Genomic DNA, 16,528 nt, shown 5'->3' with positions numbered 1-16,528 from the left:
TATGCACGCCAGATCTCTTCCCTGTCTTTTAGCATACACAACTGCCATTTGAGCGTCATCTTTAGCCCCTCTAAATTCTGTTACTGCTTCCTCTATTTGTACATTTTGGAGCAGATTAATCGCAGTCAATGTTTTCTTGAATGCAGTCTCCAGTGGAGCTGAGAGGATGATTCCGACCATCTTTTTGATATCTCCAAGTGTCTTTTTTATTTGTGCCAGTGCAAGTCCAGTCAGATCCAGGGAGGAAAATGAGCTTCCAACTCCAATGACGTGATATGCAAAGTCGAGAAGAGCAACGTAGCTTAAAGTGAAAGCCAATTTCTGCGTCGCCTCTCACCTGCGCACAAATCAAATAAACATTAATGAATTCCTCTTATTCAGACGAGACAAATTGTGATCCAACAAATTTACTTTCTTGACTTTTTCCGGGCTTCCTTCAAAAAAAAATGACAGGAAGGCTGTATGCAGTGTGTAAAACATATTAATCGTGGATTTTTTATTCAACAGTCGAAAAACCCTTGACAAAAAAAAACGACAAAAAACTAGATCTGCTAAAAACTTTATAATTTTTCTTGATTTGTTTTTCCTGAAGTTTTTTTTTGATGAAAAATTCCAAGAAACACCATTATCAGTGTCGAATTGGCATTCAAACAATACTAACGAAGCGGTAAAAAAGCCAACATTTTTTTTAGCAGATGAACTAAAAAATATTGCAACTGAACGAAAACGCATTGAATTTTACTAGCAGGCTCTTTTTCATGCTTTAATGTTCTTTATTTTTAAACTCAATAGTCAAATGCAAACAAGTCCTAATTTGAGGTTGATAGATAGATAGAAAAATAGATAAAAATAGATACATAAATGAATAAATTGACTGCTAACTGATAAAAGATGTCTGTAGAAAGAAAACTAAAATAGAAACCTGGCAGTGATTGGCAAAGCTTCTTTGCTAGTCCACCAGCAATCGCCTCTGCAATATTGTCGTCGTCTAGAGTTGCAGCATCTAAAATATCCCCTGCCCAAAGCTTCAGTTGATTTCCTTTGTTCATCACTTTGCCTCTTTTATTTACTATTAAACGTATAGTCAGCTATATGAACCAAATCTTTGAAATTGAAACACAGACTTTGAATAGTTAAGACTATTCAGAATCAGTAGTGTTCTTGGCTTAGCAAGATTGTATTACTAATACAAAAATTAGTCTACTAAGTATTCAAATATTAAAAACTAGAGCTTTCAGCAGTTTCAGCAGAATTTTGATTCAAGTTTTTTTATCTAATTCTCTTTAATTTGTTATGCAATGATGTTTAAGATAAAATCCAAAAGTTATGAGATTGAGATTCAGGCAATTATGGCTTTGCATGGACTGCTCAAACACTTTTTAGGTATCAAAATAGGAGAGAACTTGCTCGTCAATGAAAGGAGAGCCTTTTTTTCGAAGATTTTGTTTGCTATTAACTGAGCATTAGTCAATTCAATTATGTAGTTCGAGCTGTTTTTTGGCTGCAACCCTGTAAGAAAATAGATTTTGATCAAAACCGGCTTTTCCTTGACTATTTGGGTTTAAAGGTGTCTATCAAAGAACTGAGCTAAACTCTTTACTCCGAGATTCGTTGTTCCGTATTCTATAACTGGATCCGTCATATAGTAACTGCCTTCAGAAAAAACCACAATTTTTCTGCAGTTTGAGGTGAATTTGTTGAGCTCGCCTTCCAAAAAACTTTTCCACGGCAATCAGCTCCTATTTTGTAGAAATTGGAAACGCTCAGAAGTATGTACGAACAAAATTTTACAACATGGCTCTTTCTCAATAACAATTTACTAATAGTGCGGTTTGTTAAGCGTAATTTGGTTCAATATACGTCGAAAACATAGCTTTTCTAGAAGCCAAAATTTCTTGTTTTTTTGTTTTCTTCATTAATGAATTTTTTCAGGTAGTCTTTCATAAACTTTCCCCAGGAAAGTTTGTCCCCATTTGGCAAACTTTTCTGGTGGAAATTTTTGAAACACTACCAAAAATAACTCATCAAAAGAAAATTAAAGCGCTTAGAAGTATGTGCGGACGAAATTTTACAACAAGACTGTTTCTCAAAAACATACTCATGAATAACTCATCAATAGCTTATCAAAAAACAACATTTTAATGAGTTATTTTGTTTTAAATTGAATGTGCTTTTCTGGAAAATCAAGCATCTGAAGTTTTTTACCGTTACAAAAGTTAGCAATGAAATCTTAACTTTTTTTGAAATGCGTTTTTAATTAAGACGAAATATATACAAGGCAGTTCCATTTTTATTGTACTTAATCGTTGTTTTTGATTCTTTCCATATTGGAAAAATATGTTTTTCTTGAATGGTTGTAGATCAGTGAAATGTTTTTGTTAGTATTTAATATGCAACTCAATTTGAATAGCAAAAACCACTACCCTGAAAAAGAACCTAGTATCCTAGAAATAGGATTTCCCACAATTTAGTTTAATTTTTAATGATCATAGCATTTAAAAACATAGACCAAAAAAATGAATTTCTGTTGCATACTTCACATGAACAAGTTTACCATACAAAAACAGCCCGTTGCTGCACAAGATTGTTTTAAATGAAGCAAAGAATTTTTAAAAAGAAAAAAACCAATAAAACTCAAACGCTCAAAAAAGTGATCCAGAATCACGATCCAGAAATTAAAAGCACAGCAAACAATTAAATACCGCTATCACTTTCAGAAAGTTTCCCTAAAACAAAGAGTGCAAAGACTAAAAAATTAGTTTGCATTCGATTACACGTATCTGATTTTTGATGATTTTTTATCTAATTGTTTAAAGTTCGATTGTTTTTTGTTTTGAGCTGAAATTTTTGATTTAGAATAATCAAAAAAAATTGAAATTTAGAAAAAGTTTCTTTCATATTGGACCATAGAACATGTCAATTCGTTTTGTTTAAATTTAAGCGCATACAAAATATCAAAAATTACTTATATTCGAAATTCGGCTTATTTGTGAAAAACGTTTTGAGGATATAATTTTGAGTTCAAAGTTTGCCAGATAAATTGCACCACAGAAATTAGCTTACTCTTAAGCAATTCTTATCTTTGTCATTTTGTCTAACCTTGTCTCGAGTTTCACTTGTTAAAAGTCATAACTTTTTTCTAGCAGAAACTTGGCGTATTAAATTATAAATTTTATCTTCCGACAACCTGTTCGGTCGATTAAATCTATGATCTCATGATCTCTGGTTAGCAGTTTTGACAGGATAGCTATCGAGAAAAGACCAAAAACCAGTCAACAAATCATAGAGTTGACATTCCCGAGCATTTTAAAATTTTCGTTTTAAAAGTTGGACGTAGCCGCATATGTAGAGGAGATTCATCTAGTTTGCTATTTCGATTGAATCCGAAAACCTAGGTTTGGCCGGGTAGTTCTCGAGAAAAATCGAAAAGTTTCAGATAACGTCAAAAAATCAGAATTTTGAGTTTTCCCAGGGCCAGAATTTGTTTTGTATAAGCATATGCAGTAGTCGCATATGCAAAGGAGCTTACCACAACTAGTTCATTGGATTGAACCTAAAATTTTTGATATGGAAGGGTATTTTTTGGTTAAATTCAACAATTTTATTTAAAAAAAAACGCTCAAAAATTATAAAAATTCACTTTTCCGAGGACAATCAATTTTTTCTGTAAAAACATTTTGTGGCACTGCTAATGCAGGGAAGATTCCTACTACCCGTTATCTCTATGAAACCCGCAACCTCAGGTTTGGAAGGTTAGTTTTGAAGCAAAATTTAAAAAATATATAAAGAAAAAAACAATCAAGAAAAGGTCAAAACGATCAAAAGATTGACAATTCCGAGAGCCATAATTTTGTCTTAAAAAATTGGGCATAACCACTCATTGAGGGGAGTTTTGCACCACCGTTCTTTTCATTGAAACTTAAGTATCAGATTTGGTAGCTTAGTTATCTAGAAAACTTAAAAAAATATTGGTCGAATATTCCCGTCTTAGATGTTTTCGAAGGCTGTAGACAAAAAGAAAAGCAAAAAAAGACCAGTGAAGTATGCAGGTACCCAAAAAAGTTGCCGGTTTTTCTATGTATACCATTTTTTTTTTGATTTTCAGCACAAAGCTTTCAGTGAAAACAAATTAGTTAAATTTTATAAAGCGTCTCCAAAAAGTTGAAATAAAAAAACACTTACACTTTCATAACTCCTGTTTTTATCAAACAGAATTACTGGCAAACAAGCCAAGCAAGACAATTGAAATGCAACTTAGCAACTGGACAAAACTTACAAAGCGGAGACAAGGCCGACAATCTTTGAGCACACACCAGTTGAGCCGAAAACTTACCATGTACAAAACTTTACAAAGTTTCACGTCCCCCCTCAAACCACTCTGTAGTTACTAGTACTTAGCCAGTAGTTAAATTTGATTTTTCAAGAAATTGAGCATGTTTGGTTGCTGCAGAAATATTCAACTGATTTTGTTAAACTAATTGTTAATTAGAAAAAAGTCTATATTTAACTATTTTCCAGTTTGATAACGCAAGCTTGGTTGTAAAAGCAAAATAATTAAGGATTAATTACTATACGTTAAAAGGTATTCGGACTATCCAGGGCGTCACCCAGATATGAGCAGTCTTCTATCGGTTTTAAAACCTAATACCCTCCTGAAAATCTAGTTTTCGCGACCACTTTATGATTTTTTATTCAACAATTGAGCTATCATGAATCAGTCAATTTGAGTTACAAATGAAAAATTTTTAATGGACACAACGCATTAATATATCAAAGTCTTATGTTTTTTCCCCAAAACTGTCTATTTATCTCATTATCCCGAAAGGATAAAATTCCCTGGAAATGTCCTTAAAGTGTCTTCTTTAGGAAATGTGTAGTGGATAGTCTTAAGAGATGATCAAAGAGCACCGTTGTGCACATTTTTGCAACCTTAGTTTTCCATACACCACAATGTTGCAAGGTATTGCGAAATACCTTTGAGACGCAATTTTTTTAACGAAACACACATTTTATAAAAAAAGTTTTTTTTTTGTGTAGAAAATCTATCCGTGCTACGCTAATTGTAGTCTAATTTTGTTTTCAGATTCCAATGAGCAAAATTAGCTCTAAGAAGGGCAAAAAAGACCAAAAAAGCAAAGCCATGTCCAAGAAAACCTTTTTATAGATACAGAAAACTTAAAAACTTCGTGATTCAACTTTCTACATGCCACCAGTTCAAAAGTAAGCCAGCGGCTGGCTAAGGATGGATTTTTTAATACGAAGTTTTACCAAATAGACCATTTGCCTAAAATGTACAAAAGAAAAAATAAATTGTGAATTCACACTCAGTTGCTAACCGCAAAATTAACTATACATTTTGTGATTTTGTAAGTGCCCCTTAGCTATAAAGCTATATATTGACTGAGATTCAAAAGCATAAATAGAAAAAATGAATTCAGCGGCAATAAATTAAATTTCAACCGCGATATAAATATATGATAAATTAATTCATTAGTGTTCTTAAACTACTGTTGACCAATTTGGTAAGAAATGAAGAGTTAGTTTAATTGTAGCACATCCCTCCAATTTCTCCGCTAGCTTGATGATTTTAAGGCAATGAAACTTTCGAAGACCTTTTCTTGTTCTGTTTTCGTAAAGTTGATCTACTGAACATAGTAAACCGCCTCAGTGAAAACGATTCTCCATCCCCGGTTGACTGTGGAGCCAACACGTGAGAGCGCGAGTCTTTTCGTCTCGCAGTGTGATGTGTTTCGGGTTGTTGTGACGCGATAGTAGCGGCACAAATTGTAGCATGATCCATTTTGCCTATCGAAACAAAAGTCTGAACTTTTAATTCACTCAGAACAAAATTTCAATCTTGGCTCTTTTACAATCTAAATTACAAAGTTCTTTTTAACAATTTGACCGCTTGATTTTCCGAGCTGTCCTAAAATAACAAAAATCAAACTTTTTTGTGTCGCAGCCAGTTTTTCGAGAGCCTAACTTTTAGCCCTATATCCGCCGCCCCTAAATTCTACTATGAGATCCATGAACAAAGGCGAGTTTAGGGCGTATATGGACGCCCCGCCTCTTACGCAAAAATCGACACGAATATACCACTAAATATCCCCCCTCTTGAGTCTTGAAATGAAAAGAAGACAGTGTCTTACCTCTAGTACTGGCCAGCAATTGTTTCACTTCCGATGATCTGTGCACTTTTTCGATTGTCTTGCGATTAAACACTGACAAATTAGAGTAAAGCTCTTCGTCTTCTAGAACCGCTCTTTTATCCTGACTAATGAGCAAAGCGTGTCTCATTAACTCACCACATAAACTACTCGCAGTTAGAGTTTCTTCAGACCTGGCTGAGAATCGATTCAGAGTTCTTTGCATGCACTGCAGTGATATAGCATGTCGGTCGCCCAAACTTAGCGATGATAGATTCACAAATGATTCTTGTCTAACTCCATTTGGTGCAATTGGCGCGATGTTTTGAAGTCGCTGCACTACCGGGTCGAAGTTGTCGGATACTCCGTCGGTGGTTAGAAAGACAATGTCGCCTTCTTTGGCGTAGGCAAGTGAGAATGTCAAGTTGCTCAGAAGAGGCTCGTCGTTTGCGGTCACAGGTCCAATAGCACCTAAAAAACACTATCTGGAATACATCAGCTATTAAAATCAACCTGTTAATTATGGTAAAAAATGCAGTCGTTTGTTAATTCACAATAGTCTAAAGTGACCTGAGAAGAGACTTAGCGGCCACTTTTTATTTTAAGATTCATTTTTACACGAGTGAAAGAACCAACATACGAGCTGTTCAGCTCTTTACAGATAACCGATGTGGTGCCCCTGCTTAAGAGCTGCATGAATTTTTTGCTATTTTCCAAAACAAAATTGCACCTCTTTATATACAAATAGCTTTTTCATGCTAATAAGCGTAAGATACACTCACAATATAAAAGGTGACCCGATAGGTGTCGGTCCAACTAGAAGTTATTATTTTTTGGTTCCGGTTTTTTGTTCTCTAAAACTTCTAGCCAGGCCCATGTTTTGAAACTGATGTGAAAGTTTAAAGACTTCAGCAGTGAAGTAGATATGCGAAGATATAAAGGTAACAACCAAAACATAAGTTATTACCTCCCGTCTCACGGCCGATATCCTTCGTGAACTCATGGCTAGTGATGGTCAATTCCTCCACCGTGAACTTCTCAACACTACTCACGTCCACATCCCCATCGCCACTCGGAACATTCTGTTCAGTCTCTGCCACTTTCGACCTGCGAGCTACGAAGGCGTAACTATCTCCTACGTTTATACTACACACTGCGTAAGTTCCTCTTTCTGCTACTAAAGGCACCACGAAAGCTATACAGATTGTCGTGCACCAATGCACGTTACGACACACGCACTGATGAGCGGCCATTAGAGCACGCTTCAATAGTGCAAACACATCGTGAGTGTTCATTGGTTGCTCACCTAGCTCGAAGCAATGAGCGTTGATGTAGCGTAAGGCACCGTAAGCGGCGGATCTGGCAGCCATTCTTGATTTGTTTCCTCTGTTAACCCCATCACACACAACAAGTACAGAATTGTTGCCCCGTTTGCAAAGACCGAAGCAATCAGCATTCGGGTCGGCTGTTATTTTATACGTGAAGGGGTTCTGGTCATAAAGCGACATTGAGACTCCATAGCAATTTTCATCAGCGAGCGACCAGTTGTTCGTCCCAGCAACATGCGGTAACAATGAACTGCGGTCCTCGGCAGCTAGGATTCGCTGGAACCCCAAATCTGGTCCTGTGAGTGCATTTAAAATTTCTCGATCCAGTGAACATATTTCGTGACAAGGTAAAACAGACCAGCTGTTTCGCACCGAATACACGCCGTTAAATAGAATTTCATGGTCTCCTTCCATATCAAGTCAGTCGACCATTATCAAAATGTCTGATTAAATACGGACTAAATCACTAAATCTGAAACAATAAGGTTGTAATTGAGTGTCTCACAGAACAAAAAAATTCTCGACAGGCGTTTTTTATCGACACATTACTGTATTTTATTATCACTGTAATGATAAAATACAGTAATTCTGTGTAATAACAAAAAAATCATAGCCAACAGACAATTGTAAAAGTTTCGATGAACTCAAAGATGCCGAAAAAATTTTTCAAGAGCCATATCGCCAGAAATCAAATTTGATCATTCACAATTTATGAGACTGTTTTCTGATAAAAAGCACAAGACTACTCTCCAATCAGTAGCGAAAAGTTACACTACCTACAAAAATAATCTTTCAAGCCGCTCAATCAATTTGAGTCTTTAACAAAACACTGGACCATAATCTATATTTCAGACCAAACCACAAATTCATCGAAGAAATTTCACGATTGAGCCTTTCACGATAAAAAAACAGACCAAAAAAAATTATTCCAGACAAGTTACCTTTGCACAAGCCTGAAACAACTCAAAATTGATTTTTTTTCGACAAGTCTCAGGTTGTAACAGACTTGTAACAACAGAGCCTACTTGCTAAAACGACCCACCGTTAGGCCATTTAAATCCAGAAAAAGTATATGATCTGAATTGATACCACTTTATAACTCAGAGGCGGAGTCTGGATGCTTAACCAAGTCTGGTTTTGAATAATTTTAGTGTTTTAAAGTTTCTTGCGTTGCTTGGAGGGCAAAAACTCTTGTTCGGCTATACCAGTTATTATGACAATGTAAGGGACTCCACGTTTTATTTTAAAATTTTTTTAGACATTTTCCAAAATTTCTAACCAAAAATTAAAAATAAAACATGGAGTCCCTTACATTGTCATAATAACTGGTATAGCCGAACAAGAGTTTTTGCCCTCGAAGCAACGCAAAAAACTTTAAAACACTAAAACTATTTAAAAACAGACTTGGTTAAGCCTACTGGTTCAAATGACCCACCGTTAGACCATTTAAATCCAGAAAAAAATATGATCTGAATTGATACCACTTTATAACACAGAGGTGGAGTCCGGATAGCCACGGCTGCTTCAGAGGAACCAAACACAAATTAAGCAGAGAACAGATGCTATGCAATTTCCAGTGTTACAGTGAACGTTCCAAATATGTGATCACTTTTAATGAACACTTTTATTTGCGAGTTAGGTTAGAAAAAAAGTATTTTCGTAATTATACACTAAGCTGATTGCAAATGTAATCACTAATGTAGTAATGGATAGCAAAAAATGGCACAAAGTGAAAGTTTAATTCGCATTCACATCTGAAGAGACCACACTCAATCCACGAAAACAATATCTCAGCAGAATATGAACGGCTATTCGTACTGTCGTAAAAGCATACGAGTATAAGCCGACCCATGTTTTCACTTGAATAAAAACCTCAAAAACTTTTTATTTCGATTTGTTTCTGCAGTGATAACTATGATCGCAACATTATGTACTACTTACACAGCGATTAACACTTCTATTCATTTTCTTTATATTTCCCTCACTAACCCTACGCCCGCTTCAGTAATGATCATGATCAAACACGATGCCTTTCTCATTGTGATCAAAACAAAATGAATCGATACAAAACTTCATTCAATAATTCAAAGTATCAAAAATAATCGTGATATGAGTATAAAACTATTAAACTAGAAAAAACAATCTGACATGCACTACAGTGTTGCGTCATTTTCTTTGATTTTTAGTAATTCAAATTTCCAAAGAATATTACATCAAAATTATCATTCCGACCATTGAAAATAGGGAGGAACTTTGTATTCGGGTGTGTTTTAGTTTTTTTCTTCTTTTTGTTTTCCACGCAAAATTAGCTAACACAAATAATCATTGGACAGGGTTGAGTGATATATCATATAAAGGCCCTTTCAGTCGTGATTCGAACCACATTTTGAAAATGTCCAAAAATTTTTTCCCAGTGTCGAGAAAAACCGGTTTGAAACTTTTGATTTTTTGTCTTAATTCGAGCGAATAAAGCAAGTGAGCAGTCTTCTTGTTTTCCCTGCAAAATCAGCTAACAAAAAATATCATCGTACTGGGTTGAGTCATAGATCAAATTAAAGCCCTTTCATTCGTGATTCGAACGACATCAAAAAAATTCAAAAAAGTTTACCCGGTTTCGAGAAATACCGGTTTGAATTTTTGATTTTTCGTCGAATTTCAAGCAAGTGAGCAGGCTTACATTAGCTTATTTATGCTTAATTTAAGCCTTGAAAATTTAGTTTTACTCTAACGAAGTTAGTTTTTGGAGTTTCATCTTAGGAATCACTAACTTCAAAAATTTTGGAAAAAATTTTGAAAAATTAAAAAAAAGTTCTAATTTTTTTCTTCATTTTTTTGTTTTTCTTGTTATACGTTTTCAAAAACTGTTCTCCAATTTGCATGTTTTACATGACTGACGAAAATGCCTAAGCTCCACTTTTTCGCTCAGATTCCTTTATCGCACTAAGCCGATAAAACGGCACTACTTGAAAAATAATTTTGTTGTATTTTTAAGACTGGTCGGAACATTCTGTGATACTTGCATAGTAACCGGTTGGTTATCCTTGTTTACTTCTAAATTTATATCAGAAGAGTAATATCAAATATGAAAATAACCTTGCTCTATAAAATACTGCAAAAAAGTACTGCAAAGTAAATTATAAAATCTAGAATATGTCTACTGAGATAGAAAGATGGCTTTTTTATAGACTGCACCTTTGATAGACGGAAGATACGGCATTGAAACATCCAGTTTTCAATTATCAACCTCAAACAACTTAATTTATATCAGAAGAGTAATATCAAATATGAAAATAACCTTGCTCTATGAAATACTGCAAAAAGTACTGCAAAGTAAATTATAAAATCTAGAATATGTCTACTGAGATAGAAAGATGGAATTTTTATAGACTGCACCTTTGATAGACGGAAGATACGGCATTGAAACATCCAGTTTTCAATTATCAACCTCAAAAAAATATTTTTTTTTTTCAAAACTTCACTCAAAAGTTTCTTAATACACTAATAAAAACTACCAAAGTTTCAAAAAAAACTTTTCAGAAATGAGAAATGAATTTTGAACAACCGGATGTTTTTACTGTCGCAGTTTTGTACATTTCGGGTCAGACATGCGAGTATAATTCAAATCAATTGCAGTTTCTGCTAGAGATATAAAGAATCCACGCAAATTAAATTTTGCTTTAAGTTCAGAAGAGATGAACTTGACTTTCACCAGAGCTTAAAAGAACTCTTTTTAACCATCTATTTCTGACCCAAAAATCACAAATTGACCGGTTATTACAAACCTTTATTGAAGTAGACAAAAGACTTTTCATTCAACCCTGCACTTCTTGCTTGTTCCTTCAAATTTGGCTCCAGCTTATTGAAAGACAGCGAGCTTTGCTGTGGAAAGAGTGCGCAACAAAGGGGCGTGGCAAAGACTAGAAATACCCCACAGAGAGTTACTTGGATAGGCGCCCCAATCCAGGGTCGCCTTTTGAGAATGGTTGTTTTTCTATCCAGTTGGTCCATTACCACAGGCGCCAGCGCTAAAAAAACAGAAACAAATCTATGATTTTTTTTTCAATATTTGCATAGATTTAATTTTCTACAAAGGCCTCACTGATGCTTAATTTCCTAAAGCCATAGTCGACCTTAAGCTGAGAAATAACTCCAATTTTTTCTTTCGAATCTAGCGTTTTGAAAAACTTGTTTGTATATTTTTGGCTGAATTGTCTAAACTTCAAATTGCTGAATTGTCTTTGGCCGAATTGTCTGAGCGCCCCTGCCATTAGAAACAAATTGCTTACTTTGGAAAATATTATTGTCGAAAAAATAAAGGTTTTTATGATTCGCAGCGAATCTATCCAAGGATATCCAGCCGTCTAATGATAGTCTGTTTGGTTGGTTAATTAAGGAAAAATTGAGCAAACTCACTGAGTCCAGGAAGTGCCATCAGGACTCTGGAGACCGTGACGATAGGGATGGCCTTTTTGGCAGCAGCTACCGAGTCTCCTATTCTCTCACCAGAATCAGTGAACACTGGAATCCCGTCGTACAGTTCTCTGAGTAAATATAAAGCAACTTTTTATATAAAGATAATTTATCGTCCAGGGAAATGACGAGCATGGAAGCTGTTTAGCTCTTTACTAACAACTGCTATCGTGTTCGTAATTAAGGTATTCATTTTTCTACATTTTATTCAACACAATTGGCCATATTCTTCTTGTCTAGGAATGTTGCCTCAGCCTCGCAAGCAACAAGCCCGCATCATGGTGGACTTGGGAGCCCTCACCTTTCGACTGAAACCTTCGCGATTTCATTACTGACTCGCAACCCATTCAATACGCAAAACTTAAAGAACAAGAAGCATTTTATTTATTTTTTTACTCACAAGGCAGCATTACATAAAGCTGATTGAATGAAGTTAATTTTATCTTCTTTCGTTAATTTGGCTATCACCAATACCGAAAAAAAACGAGAACAATAGAATTTTTTTGTTCTAATACCTGCTTCGCATCATGGGAATGTTGATGCAGTTTGCCGCTGCAACTGCTGAGAATGGCACCAAACGACCCACTAAAGGAGGCAGATTCTGAACATACAGAAAAAATTATTGGGTTGGTAAGCTTTGTAGCCAATATATGAAAAACGTTTAGTCTTTGATTCGTTAAATGATATTTTAATGTGGAAACTATGTTTTGCCCTGCTCTGAGCATATCTAAGAATAGTCCACTTGGTAAAAACTATTTTATTTCATTATTTGAAAGTATTAAGCAATCATAATTTGGAATTAAACATTAAATTTAGGTTTTATTTTACGGGAGTTATTTTCAAGCTCATTTGTTTCTCTTATTTTTTAAAAGGTGAGATAACATATATCTCACCTTCACCAAAGAGTTGAGTCCTAAAGCTGTTCCAAGAGCACCGCCTGTAGCTCCAAAATATGCCAGCCCAAGCTGTCTAAAAATAACCTTCAATTACAGAACCTATGACTTGAGGCATCCATCGGTAATAACAAATTATGATGCTGTGAATTCTCAAAAAAACTAGTTCGTAGGAAATTATCTGCTCATATTTTCTCTTTCTCTGGCGCAAAGAAACTTTCAATATTTTTATGATAATGAAACTAACCTAAAAAGCTTTGAATTGATTCAATATCTCCCAGGATTGGACAAAAATTGGCTAGTAATTAACTATAGCGGAACATAGCAAACTCACTTATTGTCAATCGGCTTATCCCCACTTCTATTTGTGTAGTTCACAACAGCATTGAAACTTTGATTGACCCACTGCCAAAAAACAACAGCTGGCGTCGTTCTAAAACAAACAAAAATAAGGATAGAACATTTATGTTTGTCCTTAACACTTTGGTAGACGGCGCGGATTTTGATTTTGATTTTTTTAGAGGAAGGGGAAAGATTTCCAATTTTAGGCTGACTAAATTGACTTACAGTCACAAAGTTGCAACTTTCAAGTGATAAAGTGAACAAAAAAATCTTTCACGTTTCTGCCGTTGTCTCTACAATGATTAAATATTCACTACTGAAACTTTGATATATGATGAATGAAACTGTTTATCAGAATATAGCCGGATAAAAACTTAGAATAGAGCGCCAAAATCTGCGTTCATTTTAAATTCCTAGCGGAGTAGTTTTTTGTAATCATTTGTGAAGGACAACCTAAATGAGGGCGTAGCTTATATCCGCAGCTTTCCAACGCACACTTTTGAGTCTTAAAGTTTCGAACCGCTTCTGCTTTTCACGGGGATTCCTGGTTATAAAAACAGCTCTCTGGCTCCTTCGAAAACAACGCCTTGAAAACAACTTTATACGGTTTTTATCAGACTAGATTCTGATAAATTGTATAAATAGTTACCTCCATCATATGTCAAACTTTTAACCGCAATTCTCTAGTAATTGTAGAGAAAACGACAGAAACGTTGCAACTTGTCCCGAGACTGTACACACTATCTTATAAAACACATGAAAACTCTTTTCAACCGAAGACTTCTGCGCTGCAGGTAAAAGTTCAAGAACCTAGCCAACAGACAGTTGGGAGAGAGTCAATGAATGCAAGGAAAAGAAAAAAAACACTGACTTGTAGTTTGAAAAAACTTCTACTATCGAGTTTCAAAATAAAATTTGACCTGAAACTTTTGTGGTCAAAGTTGTCTGGATCAAAAGCGAAATTTTTTTTACGCTGGAAAACATTAATACAAAACGCACTTTCGAAATCAGAAGTCGTTTTTGTTTTTCGCGCCATTTCCGCTTCCGCAATTGGAGAGCACAATTTGCCTTCCTCTTAGGTAATGAATTTGAACTGCCCAATCAAATTTCCTGAGAAAAAACCAATTCAATCTGTCAAGTGTCTTCACCACGTTCTTTGACTCTTTAAAAAGAGCTCACGAACTTAAGCTATATTATACAAGACTTTTAGATGAAATTGCGCTTTAAGCGTTCCCTCCTGAAAATTTAACTGCCACTTAATTATAGAACTTAAAACTAATACCGAGAAACCGAACTTGTAAAATGTGAGCATGAGTCCAGTGATAGTCATGTTCATTGGCACCTGGGCAGACATACGCCCAATTAGCATCATTTTCTCCCCTGTGTCAGGGTGAAAGGCAGAATCATAGATGTACTTCTGTCGCCAGAGTTCTTCTGAGTCAATCCCTTGCAACTTCTCTCCTTTCCTAAGGTGCACGTCAAAATTGTTAACAACGAACAGTGGAATCTTTTATGCCCAAAAATGCTTTCAACCAATCAGCATTCAGTCAGTTTATCAGTCAGTTTCGGAATTTGAAGCATGGTGAGTTGTTGAAAATTCGCCTTTTCAGTATTTTTGCCAAGCGAATAGCCTCCCTGACAATGAACAAATATCATTTGCAACTGCAATAGATACACTTACTGGTGCTTCAGAACAATTTGTCGCGCCGTCTCTAGCTCTTCGGATGACTTCAGAAGATTAAGCGGGTTCGTGACGACAAAAAAGTGCTTTGCTCGACCAATGAAAGTCTCCTGACTCCATTGAGGTTTCTTCAAATCAATTTTCGAAACATCACACGACTTCGCCATATTGTTGTCTAAAAAAAACCTGACAAGTGCAAAAAAAAATTTTTTTTATTCGTCTATCATAACATGCACTTCCAATAGAAGAATCAAAATGAAGACACATAGCCAACAGACAATTGACAGTGTTAATGATTTTCAAAAAAAATCTCTGACTTTTCAACTTCCGAATATCAAAACAGCCAACAGACAGTTCGAAAAGTGCCCATAAACGCCAGTAGCCTTCCAGCTCTTTGAAATTTGAAAATAATTTATGATTGACCCATTTCTAATAAAGTTAACCCAATTCGAGAAAACTGAATCAATGGATAAATGTTTTCCACTTTAAAATCTCAAATTTGAATTACATTTTCGCAACAAGAAGTCGTTCAGGTTTTTTGCACCCTTTCTGCTTTCCTAATTGGAGAACGTAATTCGCCTATTTAGCAAATGAATTTGAATTGAACTTAGTAAAAAATCAAAGACAAACCGAGAAAAATCAAAATTGAGCAAATTTAAAGACATCAACATTAAAAATCATCAACACCTTTATAAGAGTCTTCAGTACATTAATTGACTCTGATTTAAAAAAAAGGTAAGAATAAAAATTTATATTTGTCGAGATCAAATTTTTAACTTTATCCAGACAAAAAGAATTGACTCGACCTTCATAAGTGTATACACGCTTTGAATTTAGAACGCTTTGAATTTCAATATGATTTTAATGTTGACACCTCAAAACTAGAAGTCAAAAGTTTTTCCCATGTTATTTACACTTTTGTTATTGGAAGGCGGAACTTGTTGCCTTTTATTTAGCCGACTAAATTCAAGTAAAGTTGAATATTTTAAACCTCAATGCGAAAGTCATGCAAACAAAATATAATTCGACCATGAATAAATTTTAGAGCTTTTCCTGCAAAAAAAATTTGCATCGTTCATTAACTAACACTTAAGCTACGGTTTTTATTTAGGGACTTAAATTCAAATGAATTCGAAAGTCAACAAATAGAAAAAATAGATCATGAATAAAAAATATAAATTCGACCAAGAATAATTCCTGAAAAAACAAAACTGAAAACGCACATCGTTCATTAACACTTATAAGAAAAAAACATGCCCAACAGACTGCTGGAACGAAGTCAATGAACTCACGGAAACAAAAAAAAACTGACTTGGTTTTTAGAAAAATTTCGACTTTGGAATTTCAATACATGGCCTTAAAGCCTCTGAACTTCGAGCAAAAATTTAGGATTGCCACTTTTTGTAATTCCATCCAATTATTTATCAGAACCAATAGATGGAAACGAAAAGATAAATTTCGGTCAAAAAATTGAGATGCAAAAATTACTAAATGTTCTTAAATCTTCCAGCCAAACAATATGCATATCCAACAGGAAGAATCGGAGATAAAAAAAGCCCTATACGCAATTTGCTACTGTATAAGATTAACCCGAATGAAAAAATTGAAAAACTTAGAAAATGAATGCAAAAATTACAAGCAATTGCACAAAAAAAGAAATCGTAGAAA

General features: G+C 34.9%; 3 protein-coding genes across 4 annotated transcripts in view; all 3 read right to left on the bottom strand.

Moving 5' to 3' along the window:
* LOC134848160 (kinesin-like protein KIF11-B) overlaps window positions 1-16,528 on the bottom strand; it is a 286,740-nt gene that overhangs the window by 237,806 nt on the left and 32,406 nt on the right. The gene's annotated exons all lie outside the window — the stretch shown is intronic.
* LOC134847865 (PP2C-like domain-containing protein CG9801) lies at window positions 5,417-7,942 on the bottom strand. Its single transcript, XM_063865118.1, has 3 exons — window positions 7,114-7,942; window positions 6,150-6,617; window positions 5,417-5,805 (listed from the first exon to the last, which is right to left on the bottom strand). The coding sequence occupies exons 1-3, from the start codon at window positions 7,886-7,888 to the stop codon at window positions 5,588-5,590; spliced, it is 1,461 nt and encodes a 486-aa protein (XP_063721188.1). The 5' UTR covers window positions 7,889-7,942; the 3' UTR covers window positions 5,417-5,587.
* The window catches only part of LOC134848161 (sideroflexin-3-like), a 37,919-nt gene continuing 32,406 nt past the window's right edge, over window positions 11,016-16,528 (bottom strand). Inside the window, exons 2-8 of the mRNA XM_063865521.1 lie at window positions 14,861-15,038; window positions 14,475-14,645; window positions 13,172-13,270; window positions 12,838-12,913; window positions 12,460-12,545; window positions 11,888-12,015; window positions 11,016-11,499 (exon numbers count right to left, since the gene is read on the bottom strand). Of these exons, the coding sequence (XP_063721591.1) occupies window positions 11,249-11,499; window positions 11,888-12,015; window positions 12,460-12,545; window positions 12,838-12,913; window positions 13,172-13,270; window positions 14,475-14,645; window positions 14,861-15,027 (978 nt within the window). The 5' untranslated portion in view covers window positions 15,028-15,038 and the 3' untranslated portion in view covers window positions 11,016-11,248. The remainder of the gene's footprint in view (window positions 11,500-11,887; window positions 12,016-12,459; window positions 12,546-12,837; window positions 12,914-13,171; window positions 13,271-14,474; window positions 14,646-14,860; window positions 15,039-16,528) is intronic.

The sequence above is a fragment of the Symsagittifera roscoffensis genome, chromosome 6 (assembly GCF_963678635.1).
Source record: "Symsagittifera roscoffensis chromosome 6, txSymRosc1.1, whole genome shotgun sequence".
In the NCBI taxonomy this organism is placed as follows: domain Eukaryota; kingdom Metazoa; phylum Xenacoelomorpha; order Acoela; family Convolutidae; genus Symsagittifera; species Symsagittifera roscoffensis.
The sequence above is the reverse complement of the archived record's forward strand: the minus strand, read 5'-3'. Positions and strand labels throughout refer to the sequence as shown.